The following is a 16,893-nucleotide window of genomic DNA, read 5'->3' on the forward strand; positions in this document are numbered from 1 at the left end:
ACAAGGAATATTTTCAGTGTGGCTTGTTGTACCAGTCGAACCTGTCTCCTTTCAACTCTAATAGGATCCCAGACATAGTTTTTCTAAGGTTGCACTTGATGACTTGGATAACGAGGAGAATGTGTATGTGTGCTTAGTCCCTCAGTCATGTCCGACTCTTTGCAACCCCGTGGACTGTAGCCTGCCAGACTGCTCTGTCCATGGGGATTCTCCAAGCAAGAATACTGGAGTGGGTTGCCATGCCCTCCTTCAGGGGCTTCTCAGCCCAGGTATTGAACCCAGGTCTCGCATATTGCAGGCGGATTCTTTACCATCTGAGCCACCACGGAAGCCCAACCAACAGACTGACTCTGCGTAATGGCAGAGTTTTCTATTCTGCTTTACTTAGCTTCCCAGGAAGCATGCATATTTCATGCCATCATCAAAAGTGATTCCCTAGCCTTACTGCAAAAAGCAGTGTATCTAATGGCTGGAATTTTAAGCCAGATAGGAGAGGAGGACCTTGCCTTAGCAGGCGGGTGTAAGAGATATTTTGGGAGAGGTGGGGCTTTGGGATGCTTCTCAAATTGCAGTGTGTTGGCAACCATGAGCTCTGCCTGTGTATGAGGCCAGCCCTGCTCACTGCTCTCTACCAGAACAGCCAACACCTCATTCTGCAGGAAGTGGCCACCCACTCAGTTCGTTTGCTGCAGTTAGTCTGCAGTAAATGGTTACTGGCCCAGACCTGGGATCATGTGTTAAAGTGGAAAGAGTACATCTGAGGCACAACAGGCAAACTTTCAGTCTGCTGCTTTTATGGAAAAGAAAGCATGTCGTGATATTAATGTATGTTTAAGACTATAGCATTAGGGCTCTTGTCTGGCTTCATCTGCTCACATCATGAAATGAATTAGATCAGCAGGAGCAGGATTGTTGAAATTTTATCACACAAAGTTATATTGAGCAACACCTCTGTTGTGCCTGAGAAGGAAACCCATGAAAGCTTCCTGGGGTTGCCTGAAGAGCTGTGTCTGCAAGTTCAGAGCTGATGCTTCCTTCCTATCCTGACAGACAGTAAACTTCTTGACCTCACTTTTTAAAATAAATCATCTTTTAATAGTTGTAGAGCTCATTATAAAGGCTGACTTTCCTTAAGAGATTAACTTACAGGTATTAACCTTATCACTGAAATCTGCAGGTTTACCTTTCTTACCCAAGATTTCATTAGCCTTTCAGATTTAGAGACTTTCAACCCTGGCTTTGAACATTGCCCTCTTTTAGGCTTTAATTTTGCTGTCTGGCAGCTAATATTGTTAATGGGAGATTCTGAGCTGCCAAGGTGAGTGTGCATTAAGGTAGTTTTTATGTCATTTGCTAAAGCTTCAGTCTCCTTGGGCTTCCAGAGTGAACCAAATTTAGATAACTATATAGGGAAGTTTTTGAACTCCTGAAAAGCTTAAAAATAAAAAAAATAATAGTCTAAAGTTAAACACAACATTGTAAATCAACTCTACTTCAACAAAATTTAAAAAAAATTTCAAAATTTACAGTCAATAAAGTGAAAGTGAAGTCAACTCTTTGCGACCCCGTGGACAATAGCCTGCACCAGGCTCCTCCATCCATGGGATTTTCTAGGCAAGAGCACTGGAGTGGGTTGCCACTTCCTTCTCTAGGGAATCTTCCCGACCCAGGGATCCAACCCAGGTCTCCCGCATTATAGACAGACGCTTTACTGTCTGAACCACCAGGGAAGTCCATAAAAGGCCTGGTATAAAGGAGATATACAATATGACATTTTTTTTTGTTTGTTTTATTTTTCCTTAACACTTATGTTTAGGATACTTACTTTTTGTTACGTGAGCCAACATATAGAGAGCTTGGAAGCAATACATGTAACAGTGGGCTAGTATCACCAGTCTGTAGAGAGTTTTTAAGTTAAAGTGAGAAAAATGACAGTTGTTACATTGAAAAATTAAAATAATTTGTATACATACATTGGAGTACTATGAAACCATTTAAAAGAAGAGATAGATCTATTGTTATAATGGTATTAATGTATAGAGATGTCAAAATGACTAGGGAATGATTTGACAAAATAATTAACTGCCAAGTATAGTGAAAGTGTAGAACTGTATTGCCTACTTTGATAGTCACTAGCCACACATGGTTGTGTATTAACATGTGGCTCGTGTGAATGAGGAACTAGATTTTTACTTTAATATTAATTTAAATATAAAAACTGGAGCTGTTTACAATGAAAAGTGTTTGAAATAATATTAATGATAATAAAATATAATATTAGAATTAATTTCACCTTTTTATTTTTTTAATGTGCTACTAGAAGAGTTAAAATTGTATGTGAGACTCACATAGTATTTCTGTTGGATACCACTACCCTAGAATGATATAGAATAAACTATTAACAGAGTTTCCTCTGGGGAATAAAATGGAAGGGCTTAGACAGAGGAAAACCTTTGGTCTTTTGTTTATATACTAGGTATTTAAAATGTTTATAATGAACATTTATACTTATACATTAATACTTTAATAAATATTTGACAAAAAAGGTAAAAAGGAAAAAGGAACTGATAACACACCACAAGTTTTTAGAAAAGTAGTAAAATAAAGACTAATATTAAAATACAAATGAGTAGTTTATATCTTTGAGGTTGTTGAATGGAAAGTTGTCATTTCCATTTTTTAAAAAGCACAGCTATATGTAATATCTGTGTAGTGCTTAAGTGATTCCAGTTGTTCTCCCTGAGTTTTATTTTATTTGGGTTTTGGGAGGGACATTTTTGAGCTTCAAGTGATCAATGATCCAAAACTTCCAAGTGACCAAATGTGAACTTTTTGGTTCTTGGCAGTGTCTTTGTGTCTCTTTATGGAGCTTAAAAGATTGCCGAGGCCTGCTGGGACAATGCAAGGACTGACTCCCTCAAGTAGTAAATATTTCCTACTTTTAAGAACTTGGAGGAATACCTGTTTCCCACCTTCTTCATGGCATTTGTATCTGTTCCCTCCCAGCTCTGCAAGTTTGAAGTCTCCTTTAGGCAGAAATGGTTATTAACACTTCACACGCCAAGAGAAAGCGGTTAGTCTCTGCCCTGTGCCGTCAGCCTGCCACTTGTGTCACTCTCGTTTTCCTGCCTTTGCACCAGGTCATGGAGACAGAGCGGATGATTTATCTGGTGACAGAATATGCTAGTGGAGGGGAGATATTTGGTAAGTACATCTATTGCATTCTTTGAACAGCGATGGAGCGCACTATGGCAAACCTAAAATAGCTGTTCGGTGCCTTTGTCACTTGAACAGCTGTCACTCGATGCTGCCCTTCAGTGCTGTCATTTTCTACCAGCAAAGCAATTTTAATGAGTTTTGAGTCACCTCTTAAAGTTCTCACCATCTTTGTTTCCTTAGCAAAGGTGGTTTGTTTGTTTCAGTCAGGTATTGACAGTTGAGATTAAAGATCTTCAAAAACAAAACATTTCTCTGAACATGAGGGTCTTTCCTATTGCCAGATTCTAGTTGGGGTGACAGTATGTGACAGAACCCCTTCAAATGTGGTGGGTGGGCCCCTGTTGTATATGAAAGAGTCCCTCAGAGCAAACAGTCTCACGCTAACTCATTCTTTAACATTCACTTAAATATGACATGTAACTGTATTCCTTACCATGTGTTTACAGTTTCTTTGATGATTCTTATAATTTAGGAGGTTTTGTGTTCAGTAACTGTGTGTTGTTTTTTTTTTTTTCCTCTAACACTTAGCACAACATTAGAATTAAGCTGGAGAATTTGTTACCAGGAAATATGTCATTTTGAGGTGGTAAAAACTGGCCCTGCTCAATTTTTCTTTTGGTAGCTGTGATAAATGGAGCCAAATAAAGACTAAACTTTCAAACCTAGATTGACATGTCTTTTTATTTTTAAATTTTCTTTTTGGCATGTGAATATAGAAAAGGGTTTCTTATGTATTTTAGGTTTATCTAGTTTGTTTTTTTAGATTTTGATTTGGTTTAAGTCTGGATGGTAAGAACTTTTTTAATTTTTAAAATATTGGCACTTGCTAAGTGCCTAATATATATTAAAAAGCATGAAATCACCATTAAGTGGCATTTTCTTATTAGTGACTGGTGAGTTGTGACCGAAGATTTTTTGATATGTTAAACTGAAAGCTGATCAGTTTTATATCTAATAATCAAAATAAGTGTGAGTCTTTTTAAAAAGAGGTATCATTTCCTAATGACGTTTTCACTTGGCTTTGTATCTGCTTATGTATAATGGTAATCTTGAGAGCAAAGAGACCTTGTCATCTTAACATTCATAATAATCAAAGAACCAAGCACAGTGCACATTAGATCTACCTTGCTCCTTAGAAAACAGATTTCAAAAGTACAGAATAGATAACAATGCCCTGGTTGTAGATTCTTTGTGGGAACATAGCTCATGGCATGAGGAAATAGAGTAGTACTTCTCATGGTATTATTATAAAAGATCTGGAGGAGGAAGAAATTGCTGTTACCAAAAGAAAGGACTGTGCCTACACAAGGAGAGAAGTGTCTCATGAGGTCTAGTTTTTTTTTTTTTTTTTCTTGAGGTCTAGTTTTAAAAGTATCTGTATCAAGAGATGAAAGGATGGGTTTAATCAAGAATATGCGCTTTGGAGGCAGCTATACCTGGTTTTGAATCACATTGTTGCCACCTATTTGCTTTTTTACTTGGATTCCAGGACTCACATTCATGGCCTATAAAGTCAGATCTGTAATATCTCCCTTGTAGTTGTGACGATTAAATGAGAAAGCACATGGAGAGCCCTAGCACTTTGCTTCCTTTACTTCCTTTACCTCCGTGTAATAGAACAAGTGGTTGATGGACTGCTGGCAGGAGAATGTGAGACACTCTGCTGCCCTCCCCAGTGAAACTGGTGAAAGTAATTTTAAAAAACCCCTAAACTGCAGCCATTTAAAGTCTCTGGAAATGGTTCTGAGGGTGAACAGCAACTGAAGAAACATTTATTCAAGAACATCTGTGAAAATTTGGTGAGAAATGAGAGAGCTTGCGGTCTCTAAGCCAGTGCTACTCCCTTCTTCCCCTCTAGCCAACTCAGCAAGGTGGGGATTCCAGCTCAGCGAGGTTACTCCAGCCAAGACCACAGGCCTGCCCTCTGGCCTCCCCTTTTCACCTAGACTAATGCATTTCTTCCTGGAGGAACGGGACATAAACATTTCTCATCCTGCTCCCGGCTACCTATTGCTGTTGCGAAGTCGTGGGTTAGAGCAGTTGAACAGTGAGGACTCCTTTGTCTGCCCAACTCATACTTGTAGAGTTTGGGTGAGGCACACTGAGAATACTGGGACCCAGCTCATTCTTGCTTTATGTTATAAACTAGTAGGTCATCTCAAGAGAGGCAAGCAGGGAGAATTTAGAATCTGCGCCCTTTCTCTGCACTGAACTCTGCTCCTATAGAAGGGAGCGTTACTCAAAGAAAGCTTTGCCATTGTCCCCACGCCTAGCTTCAGAGTCCTGCCTCAGAGATTTGTCCAGAGGGAGAAACAGACCATAACACATTTAGCTCCTAATTTCTTCCCGTAGGAACTGACTTCATTTGCAACAGAGAATGAAGAAGTTTAAGCCTGAAGGCACTCATGAAAACAGTGGAGGTTGTGGTAAAAGGCATTTCAGAGGAGATTTGAGCAGGCTGAACTATAAGCCCGCTAGTTTGCAGGCAAGAACCAGGGAATAGAACATCACAAGAGCCTTCTAAGGTCAGAAGAAAAATCAAACACTGATCTCAGAAACTGTTCCTTCAAAGGAACGAGAATTTGATTAGATTGTTTATAGACCAGTTTATGCTCTAGGGCATTGTTGAAAATAATAGAGCAACCAGCCAAAATTTTTGGATTTTAACACCTGGGCATGGTTAAAGAAAGACAGGAAGAGAGCTCTACCCAAACCATGGTGATCCAGTGATCTGATGGTAATTGTGGATGTAACAAGGATATGTGCCTCCCTGAGGAACAGCATCAGAAGTTGATCACTATTTATAGGGGAGTTCAGTTCAGTAGCTTAGTCATGTCCGACTCTTTGTGACCCCATGGACTGTAGCACGCCAGGCCTCCCTGTCCATCACTAACTGCCGGAGTTTACTCAAACTCATGTCCATCTAGTTGGTGATGCCATCCAACCATCTCATCCTCTGTCGGCCCATTCTCCTCCTGCCTTCAATCTTTCCCAATCTTTCTCAGGGTCTTTTCAAATGAGTCTGCTCTTCGCATCAGGTGGCCAAAGTATTTCAGCTTCAGCATCAGTCCTTCCAATGAATACTCAGGACTGATCTCCTTTAGGATGCACTGGTTGGATCCCTTGCAGTCCAAGGGACTCTTGAGTCTTCTCCAACACCACAGTTCAAAAGTATCAATTCTTCAGCGCTCAGCTTTCTTTATAGTCCCACTCTCACATCCATACATGACCACTGGAAAAACCATACCTTGACTAGACGGACCTTTGTTGGCAAAGTAACATCTCTGCTTGTTAATATGCTGTCTAAGTTGGTCATAACTTTTCTCCCAAGGAGCAAGTGTCTTTTTATTTCATGGCTGCAGTCACCATCTGCAGTGATTTTGGAGCCCCCCAGAATAAAGTCTGCCTCTGTTTCCATTGTTTCCCCAGCTATTTCCCATGAAGTGATGGGACCAGATGCCGTGATGTTTGTTTTCTGAATGTTGAGCTTTTAAGCCAACTTTTTCAGTCTCCTCTTTCACTTTCATAAAGAGGCTCTTTAGTTCTTCACTCTCTGCCATAAGGGTGGTGTCATCTGCATATCTGAGGTTATTGATATTTCTCCGGGCAATCTTGATTCCAGCTTGTGCTTCATCCAGCCCAGCGTTTCTCATGATGTACTCTGCACTCCTTTTCCTATTTGGAACCAGTCTGTTGTTCCCATGTCCAGTTCTAACTGTTGCTTCCTGACCTGCATACAGGTTTCTCAAGAGAAAGGTCAGGGGGTCTGGTATTCCCATCTCCTTCAGAATTTTCCACAGTTTATTGTGATCCACATAGTCAAAGGCTTTGGCATAGTCAGTAAGGCAGAAATAGATGTTTTTCTGGAACTCTCTTGCTTTTTTGATGATCCAGCGGATGTTGGCAATTTGATCTCTGGTTCCTCTGCCTTTTCTAAAACCAGCTTGAACATCAAGAAGTTCATGGTTCACATATTGCTAGAGCCTGGCTTGGAGAATTTTGAGCATTACTTTACTAGCATGTGAGATGAGTGCAATTGTGCAGTAGTTTGAGCATTCTTTAGCATTGCCTTTCTTTGGAATTGGAATGAAAACTGACCTTTTCCAGTCCTGTGGCCACTGCTGAGTTTTCCAAATTTGCTGGCATATTGAATGCAGCACTTTCACAGCATCATCTTTAAGATTTGAAATAACTCAACTGGAGTTCCTTCACCTCCACTAGCTTTGTTCGCAGTGATGCTTCCTAAGGCCCACTTGACTTCACATTCCAGGAGGTCTGGCTCTAGGTGAATGATCACACCATCGTGATTATCTTGGTCATGAAAATCTTTTTTGTACAGTTCTTCTGTGTATTCTTGGCACCTCTTCTTAATATCTTGTGCTTCTGTTAGGTCCATACCATTTCTGTCCTTTATTGAGCCCATCTTTGCATGAAATGTTCCCTTGGTAGCTCTAATTTTCTTGAAGAGGTCTTTCTCTTTAGTCTTTCCTATTCTGTTTTCCTCTATTTCTTTGCACTGATCACTGAGGAACGCTTTCTTATCTCTCCTTGCTATTCTTTGGAACTCTGCATTCAAATGGGTAATCTTTCCTTTTCTCCTCTGCTTTTGGCTTTTCTTCTTTTCACAGCTATTTGTAAGGCCTCCTCAGACAGCCATTTTACTTTTCTGCATTTCTTTTCCATGGGGATGGTCTTGATCCCTGTCTCCTATACAGTGTCACGAACCTCAGTCCATAGTTCATCAGGCACTCTGTCTATCAGATCTAGTCCCTTAAATCTATTTCTCACTTCCATTGTCTAATCATAAGGGATTTGATTTAGGGGAATAAACTTCCCCTAAATTTAGGGGATTAGATTTTTATAGGGGAATAAACACTAAAACAATCCAGTCCGTCTCTAAACAAATACACAGAGAACAATAACATGCTCCAGAAGGGTGGAGCACCTAGAGGTGATAGAACGTATTATGTAAAACATCTATATTCCAACAACAGCAAACTGTGGAGCATATAAAGAAACAGGAAAGTATGACCCATATACTGAAAAGGAAAGTATGACCCATTTACTGAAAAAAAAAAAAGCAGGCCATAGAAACTGCCTATCAGAGTGACCATATTTATCAAGAAAAGACTTTAAAGTAGCCATAATGGAAATGTTCATAGACTTAAAGGAACTCACAATTAAAGTAGTGAAAGAAGATATGATTGCAGGGTCACATCAAATAAGAATATCAGTAAAAAGGTAGAAATTATAAAAAATAATTGAAAGAAATTATGGAATTGAACAGTAAAATAACTAAAATGTATCAGAGAGACTTAACTATAGATTTGAACTTGCAGAACAGGAAGTGAATTTGTAGATAGATAGGAGAAGGCAATGGCACCCCCACTCCAGTACTCTTGCCTGGCAAATGCCATGGACGGAGGAGCCTGGTAGGCTGCAGTCCATGGGGTCCCAGAGAGTCGGACATAACTGAGTGACTTCCCTTTCACTTTTCACTTTCAAGCATTGGAGAAGGAAATGGCAACCCACTCCAGTGTTCTTGCCTGGAGCATCCCAGGGACGGGGGAGCCTGGTGGGCTGCCATCTATGGGGTCATACAGAGTCAGACACGACTGAAGTGACTTAGCAGCAACAGCAGCAGGCATGTTATGGGGCTTCCCAGGTGGCACTAGTAGTGAAGAACCCACTTGCCAATGCAGGAGACGTAAGAGACATGGGCTCAATCCCTGGGTTGGGAAGATGCCCTGGAGGAGGGCATGGTAACCCACTTCAGTATTCTTGCCTGGAGAATCCCATGGACACAGGAGCCTAGTGGGCTACAGTCCATAGGGTCGCAAAGAGGTGGACATGACTGAAGCGACTTAGCACGTATGCACACAGGCATGCACGCACACAGGCTTGTTAATGCAGGTTGCAGAACAAAGAGAAAAATGAATTAAAAACAATGAACAGACCCTCAGAGAAATAAGAGGTACAATCAAATGCTCCAATATATGTATAACGGGAGCACCAAAAGAAGAGAGAAAGGAGCAGGAAAAATATGCAAGAAAGTAATGGCTGTAAACTTCAAAAATTCATTGAAAAACAGTAACCTACATATCTAGGAATTTCTTCAAAATCCAGTTAGCAGTAAACACAAAGAGGTCCACAAACAGATATATCATAGTAAATATAATGGAAGTTAAAGACAGATACTGAAAGCATCAAGAGAAAAATGATGTGTCACTTAAAGGCAGTTCCTTAAGTTTTGGTAGTAAACTTTTCAGCAGAAATGATGGAGGCCAGAAGGCAATAGGATAACATTTGTAAGGTGCTGAAAGGAAGAAAAAAAAAGAAAACCTGTTAACCAAAATCCTATATCCAGTAAACCTGTATTTCAAAAATGAAGGCAAAGTAGAGTTTCTCAGATAATCAAGTGCTGAGGGATTTTGTTGCTGAAAGATCCACATTATAAGAAATGCTAAAGGAAGTTCTTCAAGGTAAAAGCAGATGACTTCACATGGTAATTTGAGTTCATGCAAGAAAAAAGGGCACCAATAAATGTCATGTAATAATAAAAGACAGAAGTGATACATACTTTCTGCTTTTTTCTCTTAATGTATTTAAAAATAAATATGAAATACATTATTAAGGCTATAGTATAATATATTTGTCAGTAGCAGCACAATGGAGGTGGTGTGTGTGTGAGAAAAACTGCATTAGGCTAAGGAAGTCATTATAGATGATACAGAAATAATCATAGTGGTGTATTGTTGGATTTGTAGCATTAATCAATGTAATTTTATTATAAAAAAAACTAGAAAAGAGGATAAAAGAAATGATACTATAAAGGAGAAACACTTCTATATAATCATCAAAATTAAGCTGGTATAAATCAGAACCTCATTTGAGTAAGATAAAATATACATGCTAAACACTAAAGTAGTCTCTTAAAAAAATAACCTCAAAAATTGCAATGCAAAAGTTATTAAATAAATTGAAATGCTTTGTTAGAAAATATTCACTTAATGCAGAAGAAAGCAGTAATGAAGAATAGAATAAAATAGATAAACTATATGGAAAACAAAAGGTGAAACAGCAGATGTAAATCCGTTATCAGTAATTATATTAAGTGCAAATGGGTGGGATAATGTAATGCAAAGGCAATGATTGTTAAACCGAATAAAAACACGTGGTCCATTGTATGCTGTCTACAAGAAACATACTTTAAAGATACCAGTAAACTGAAAGTAAAAGGATGGAAAATGTTACATCATGCAAATAGCAGTGATCAGAAAGCTAGAATATCTATGTTGATATCAGATAAAATAGACTTTAAACACAAAAGACTTTCTTTTTCTACTTACTTCCCTTGTGGCTCAGACAGTAAAGTGTCTGCCTACAATGCAGGAGGACCTGCGTTCGATCCCTGGGTTGGGAAGGTCCTCTGGAGAAGGAAATGGCAACCCACTCCAGTACTCTTGCCTGGAAAATCCCATGGATGGAAGAGCATGGTAGGCTACAGTCCACGGGGTCGCAAAGAGTCGGACACGACTGAGTGACTTCACTTGGTCACTTGGTCTAGAGATAAAGAGGGATATGATGAGAAGGTAATACGTTAGCATGTAAGCTGTAACAGTTATAAACATATGTGTCTAATAACAGGGCACCAAAATATATCAAACAACAACTGGCAGAAATGAAGGAAGAAATAGACAGTGACAACAATTGAAAGCTTCAACACCCTCCTTGCAATAATGGATAGAAAAATTAGGCAGAAGATCAACAAGGAAAAAATAAGACTTGGTTGACCAATACCCAACTATACCTAACAGATACTGATAGAATACTTCATCTAATAGCAATACAACATACATGCTTATCAAGTAAACACAGAACATTCTCAAGGATAGACCATATACTAGGCCCTAAGACAAACCTCCATAAAATTTAAACTTATTCAGTTTTAGTAGTAATACAAAATGTTTTATAGCCACAATGAAATGAAATTAGAAATGAATAGTAGGAAAATTTGGGGAACTCACAAATATGTGCAATTTAAACAGTGTATTTTAAAGTAAGCAATGAGTCAAAGAATAAGGCAAAAGCAAATTCAGAAAGTACTTTGAGATGAATGAAAGTAGGGACAATATTTCAAAACCTGTGGATTGCAACTACCAGGGTGCTTAGAGGGAAGTTTATAACAGTAAAATTATAAGTTTATAACCATAAAATGCATATAGTAAGAAAGATCAATTACCTAGTCTTCTACCTTAAGACAATGAAAGAGTAAGAGCACCCCAAACCTAAAACAAGCTGAAGGAAGGAAATAATTATAGCAGAAGTTAATGAAAGAATAGAAAAAAAAGAGAAAATCAATGAAAACAAAAGCTGGTTCTTTGAAATGTTCAACAAAATTGGCAAATCTTTAGTTAGATTGACCAAGCAAAAAATGAAACATTCAAATTACCAGAATCATAAATGAAAGAAGAGATATTACTAATGATCCTAAATTAATAACAGTTGTGAAGGAATACTTGAGCAATTATATATCCACAAATCATATAACTTAGATAAAATGGACAAATTCCTAGAAAGATACAAACTGTTGAAACTGACTCAAGAGATACATAATCTGAATATATCTATATCAAGTGAAGAGATTGAAGCAGTAATCAAAAACCACACATAAAAAAGTCCATGTCCAGAGGGCATCACTGCTGAACTCTACCAAATATTTAAAAAGAATTACTAATAACAGCAAACTTTCACAAACTGTTCTAAAAAATAGAAGAGGAGATGTACGTGATGTATGTATACTTGATACTTGATATATACCTGATTCCAATACCAGACAAAGACATCACAAGGGGAAAAAACAACAACAACAACAACAACACTACAGACCAGTATCTCTTATGAATATCGTTGCAAAATTCTTCAAAAGGATAGTTACAAACAAAATCCGGCAGCATATAAGAAGAATTACACACTATGACCAAGTGGAATTTATTTACTTGCAAAGAATGCAAGGTTGGTTCACCATATCAGAATTCATGAATATAATCAGTTCAGTTCAGTTGCTCCTTATGTCCAACTCTTTGTGACCCATAGACTGAAGCATGCCAGGCTTCCCTGTCCATCACCAACTCCCGGAGCTTGCTCAAGCTCATGTTCATCAAGTTGGTGATGCCATCCAACCATCTTGTCCTCTGTCGTCCCTTCTCCTCCTGCCTTCAGTCTTTCCTAGCATCAGGGCCTTTTCCAGAGGGTCAGTTCTTCGCATCAGGTGGCCGAAGCTTTGGAGCTTCAGCTTCAACATCAGTCCTTCAAAATGAATATTCAGGACTGATTTCTTTAGGATTGATTGGTTTGATCTCCTTGCAATCCAAGGGTCTCTCAAGAGTCTTCAACAACCACAGTTCAAAATCATCAGTTCTTCGGTGCTCAACTTTCTTTATGGTCCAACTCTTACATCCATACATGACTATTGGATATACATGAATGTAATATATATCAATAAAAGAAAACACAAGATAACATGATCATCTCCCATGCATCTATGCCCAACCTATGTCAAAAGAGGCAAGAGTATACAATGGAGAAAAGACAGTCTCTTTACTAAGTCAGGCTGGGAAAACTGGACAGCTACATGTAAAAGAATGTAATTAGAACATTTTCTAACAGCCTACACGAAAATAAACTCAGAATAGATCAAAGACCTAAATATAAGGCCATACACTATAAAACTCTTAGAGGAACACATAGGCGGTATACTCTTTGACATAAAGCACAGCAATATTTTTTTGATCCCCCTCCTAGAGTAATGAGAATAAAAACAAAAATAAACAAATAGAACCTAATTAAACTGAAAAGCTTCTGGACAGCAAAGGAAACCATACACAAAACACAAAGACAACCCATAGGCTGGGAGAAAATGTTTGCAAACAAAGCAACCAACAGGAGATTAATCTCCAAAATATACAAACAGCTCATGCAGCTCTATGTCAAAAAACCCCAAACAACCCAATTTAAAAAAAAAGTGATCAGAAGATCTAAATGGACATTTCTCCAAAGAAGACATATAGATGGCCAAAAAAGCACATGAAAAGATGCTCAACATCACTGATTATAAGAGAAATGCACATTGAAACTACAGTGAGGTGTCACCTCACACTGGTCAGAATGGCTGGCATCAAAAAGTCTGAACAATAAACAATAAAACCTGGGGAGGGTGTGGAGAAAAGGGAACACCCCTACACTGTGCTGGGGATGTAAATTGGTACAAACACAATGGAGAACAGGATGGAAGTTCCTTAAAAATCTAAAAATAGAATTGCAATATGATCCAGCACTCCCACTCCTGGGCATCTATCCAGAGAAAACTAATCTGAAAGGATACATGCACCCCCGTGCTTATCGCAGCACTAGTTACAATACAATACATGGAAGCAACATAAATGTCCATCAGTGGAGGAATGGATAAAGAAGATGTGGTACGCATACAATGGACTATTACTCAGCCATAAAAAAGAATGAAATAATGCCGTTTGTAGCAGCACGGATGAGTGGTTAGTCATCAGTATGTCTAAGGATGAAAGAATAGGTTTAAGGGTGAAACCCTTCATACCATCAGTATTTAAGTTGAAAATGAGGCCACAAAATATGAAAAAGCCACTGTTGATGAAAGACGATTGTGGTATGGCAAAAACCACCACAATATTGTAATTATCCTCCAATTTAAATAAATTAATATTTAAAAAGCTAAGGAAAATAGAAAATTTTAAAAGTAGTACTGTTAAATGTTGTAGAAAAGTCAACTACAATAAGGACAGAAAAGTAACTTCTGGCTTTGTGATGATGTTCTCAGTATTCTTAAAGAGAGCTGTTTCACCAGTGTAGTAGGAACAGAAATCAGAATGTAATGCGGTGAGCTATGAGTGCATAAATATTATATAGAACTCAATTCTAAAATACATATTGACATAATCATTGAAAATATATAAAAGTGACGGTCGACAGAAGAGTCTGAAATGCAGTACTTGGGTGCAGTCTCAAAAATGACAGAAGAACTCTGTTCGTTTCCAAGGCAAACCATTCAATATCACAGTAATACAAGTCTGTGCCCCAGTTACTAATGCCAGAGAAGCTGAAGTTGAATGGTTCTGTGACCACATACAAGACCTTCTAGAACTAACACCAAAAAAATGTCCTTTTCATGATAGGGGACTGGAATGCAAAAGTTGGAGGTCAGCAATACCTGGAGTAACAGGTGAGTTTGGCTTTGGAGTACTAAATGAAGCAGGGCAAAGGCTAACTGAGTTTTGCCAAGTGAACGCACTGGTCATAGCAAACAACCTCTTCCAACTGCACAAGAGATAACTCTAAGCTTGGACATCACCATATGGTCAATACCGAAATGAGATTGATTATATTCTTTGCAGCCAAAGCTGTATACAGTCAGCAAAACAAGACCAGGAGCTTACTGTGGCTCAGATCATGAACTCTTTATTGCAAAATTCAGACTTAAATTGAAGAAAGTAGGGAATACCACTAGAACATTCAGGTATGACCTAAATCAAATCCCTTACGATTATACAGTAGAAGTGACAAATAGATTCAAGGAGTTAGATCTGATGGACAGAGTGCCTGAAGAACTATGGATGGAGATTCATGACATTGTAAAGGAGGTGATGATCAAGACCATCCCCAAGAAAGAGAAATGCAAAAAGGCAAAATGGTTGTCTAAGGAGGACTTACAGATAGCTGAGAGAAGAAGAGAAGCTAAAGGCAAAGGAGAAAAGGAAACGTATACCCATCTGAATGCAGAGTTACAAAGAATAGCAAGGAGAGATATTAAGTCTTCCTCAGTAATCAATGGAGAAAAATAGAGGAAAACAATAGAATGGGAAAGACTAGAGATCTCTTCAAGAAAATTAGAGATACCAAGCGAACATTTCTCATAAATACAGGTACAATAAAGGACAGAAACAGTAGGGACCTAACAAGCAAAAGATGTTAAGAAGAGGTGGCAGGAATACATCGAACTATACAAAAAAGACCCAGATAACCATGATGGTGTGATCACTCACCTAGAGCCAGACATCCTGGAATGTGAAGTTAAGTGGGCCTTAGGAAGCATCACTACGAACAAAGCTAGTTGGAGGTGATGGAGTTCCAGTTGAGCTATTTTAAATCCTAAAAGATGATGTTGTGAAAGTGCTGTACTCAATGTGCCAACAAATTTGGAAAACTCAGCAGTGGCCACAGGACTGGAAAAGGTGTTTTCATTCTAATCTCAAAGAAAGGGAATGCCAAAGAATGTTCAAACTACTGCACAATTGCACTTATCTCACAGGCTAGCAAAGTAATGCTCAAAATTCTCCAAGCGAGGCTTCAACAGTACATGAACCAACAACTTCCAGATGTGCAAGCTGGTTTTAGAAAAGGCAGAGGAACCAGAGATCAAGTTGCCAACATCTGTTGGATCATCAAGAAAGCAAGAGAGTTTGAGAAAAACATCTACTTCTGCTTTATTGACTATGGTAAAGCCTTTGACTGTGTGGATCACAATAAACTGTGGAAAATTCTGAAAGAGATGGGAATACCAGACCACCTGACCTGCCTCTTGAGAAATCTGTATGCAGGTCAGGAAGCAACAGTTAGAATCAGAATTGGAACAACAGACTGGTTCCAAATTGGGAAAGAAGTATGTCAAGGCTGTATATTGTCACCCTGCTTATTTAACTTCCATGCAGTGTACATCATGCAGAATGCGAAGCTGGATGAAGCACAAGCTGGAATCAAGATTCGCAGGAGAAGTATCAATAACCTCAGATATGCAGATGACACCACCCTTATGGTAGAAAGCAGAGAGAACTAAAGAGCCTCTTGATGAAAGTGAAAGAGGAAAGTGAAAAAGTTGGCTTAAAACAACATTAAAAAACTATGATCATGGCATCCCATCCCATCACTTCATGGCAAATAGACAGGGAAACAATGGAAACAGTGACAGACTTTATTTTCTTGAGCTCCAAAATCTCTGCAGATGGTGACTGCAGCAATGAAATTAAAAGATGCTTGCTTCTTAGAAGAAAAGGTATGACCAACCTAGACAGCATATTAAAAAGCAGAGACATTACTCTGCCAAAAAAGGTCCGTCTAGTTAAGTGAGTGAAGTTGCTTAGTCGTGTCTGACTCTTTTTGACCCCATCCACCAGGCTCCTCCGTCCATGAGATTTTCCGGGCAAGGGTACTGGAGTGGGTTGCCCTTTCCTTCTCCAAAGCTTTGGTTTTTCCAGTAGTCGTCTATGGAATGTGAGAGTTGGACCATAAAGAAAGCTGAATGCCAAAAAATTGATGCTTTTGAACTGTGGTGTTGGAGAAGACTCTTTGAGAGGCCCTTGGACTGCAAGGCAATCCAACCAGTCAATCCTAAAGGAAATCTGTCCTGAATATTCATTGGAGGGACTGATGCTGAAGCTAAAGCTGCAATACTTTGGCCTTCTGATGCGAAGAACTGACTCATTGGAAAAGACCCCGATGCTGGGAAAGACTGAAGTCAGGAGGGGAAGGGGATGACAGGATGAGATGGTTGGATGGCATGACCATCTTGATGGACATGAGTTTGAGCAAGCTTTGGGATTTGGTGATGGACAGGGAGGCCTGGTGCATTGCAGTCCACGGGGTCAC

The 16,893-nt window shown here is 38.9% G+C and overlaps 1 protein-coding gene across 4 annotated transcripts in view; it reads left to right on the forward strand.

The window, feature by feature from the left end:
• SIK3 (SIK family kinase 3) overlaps positions 1-16,893 on the forward strand; it is a 264,012-nt gene that overhangs the window by 147,431 nt on the left and 99,688 nt on the right. For all 4 annotated transcript variants that reach the window (XM_006056875.4, XM_025266844.3, XM_006056876.4 and 1 more), the window contains exon 3: positions 3,141-3,204. In XM_006056875.4, the coding sequence (XP_006056937.2) occupies positions 3,141-3,204 (64 nt within the window). The remainder of the gene's footprint in view (positions 1-3,140; positions 3,205-16,893) is intronic.

Source organism: Bubalus bubalis, chromosome 16 (genome assembly GCF_019923935.1).
Source record: "Bubalus bubalis isolate 160015118507 breed Murrah chromosome 16, NDDB_SH_1, whole genome shotgun sequence".
Classification (NCBI taxonomy): domain Eukaryota; kingdom Metazoa; phylum Chordata; class Mammalia; order Artiodactyla; family Bovidae; genus Bubalus; species Bubalus bubalis.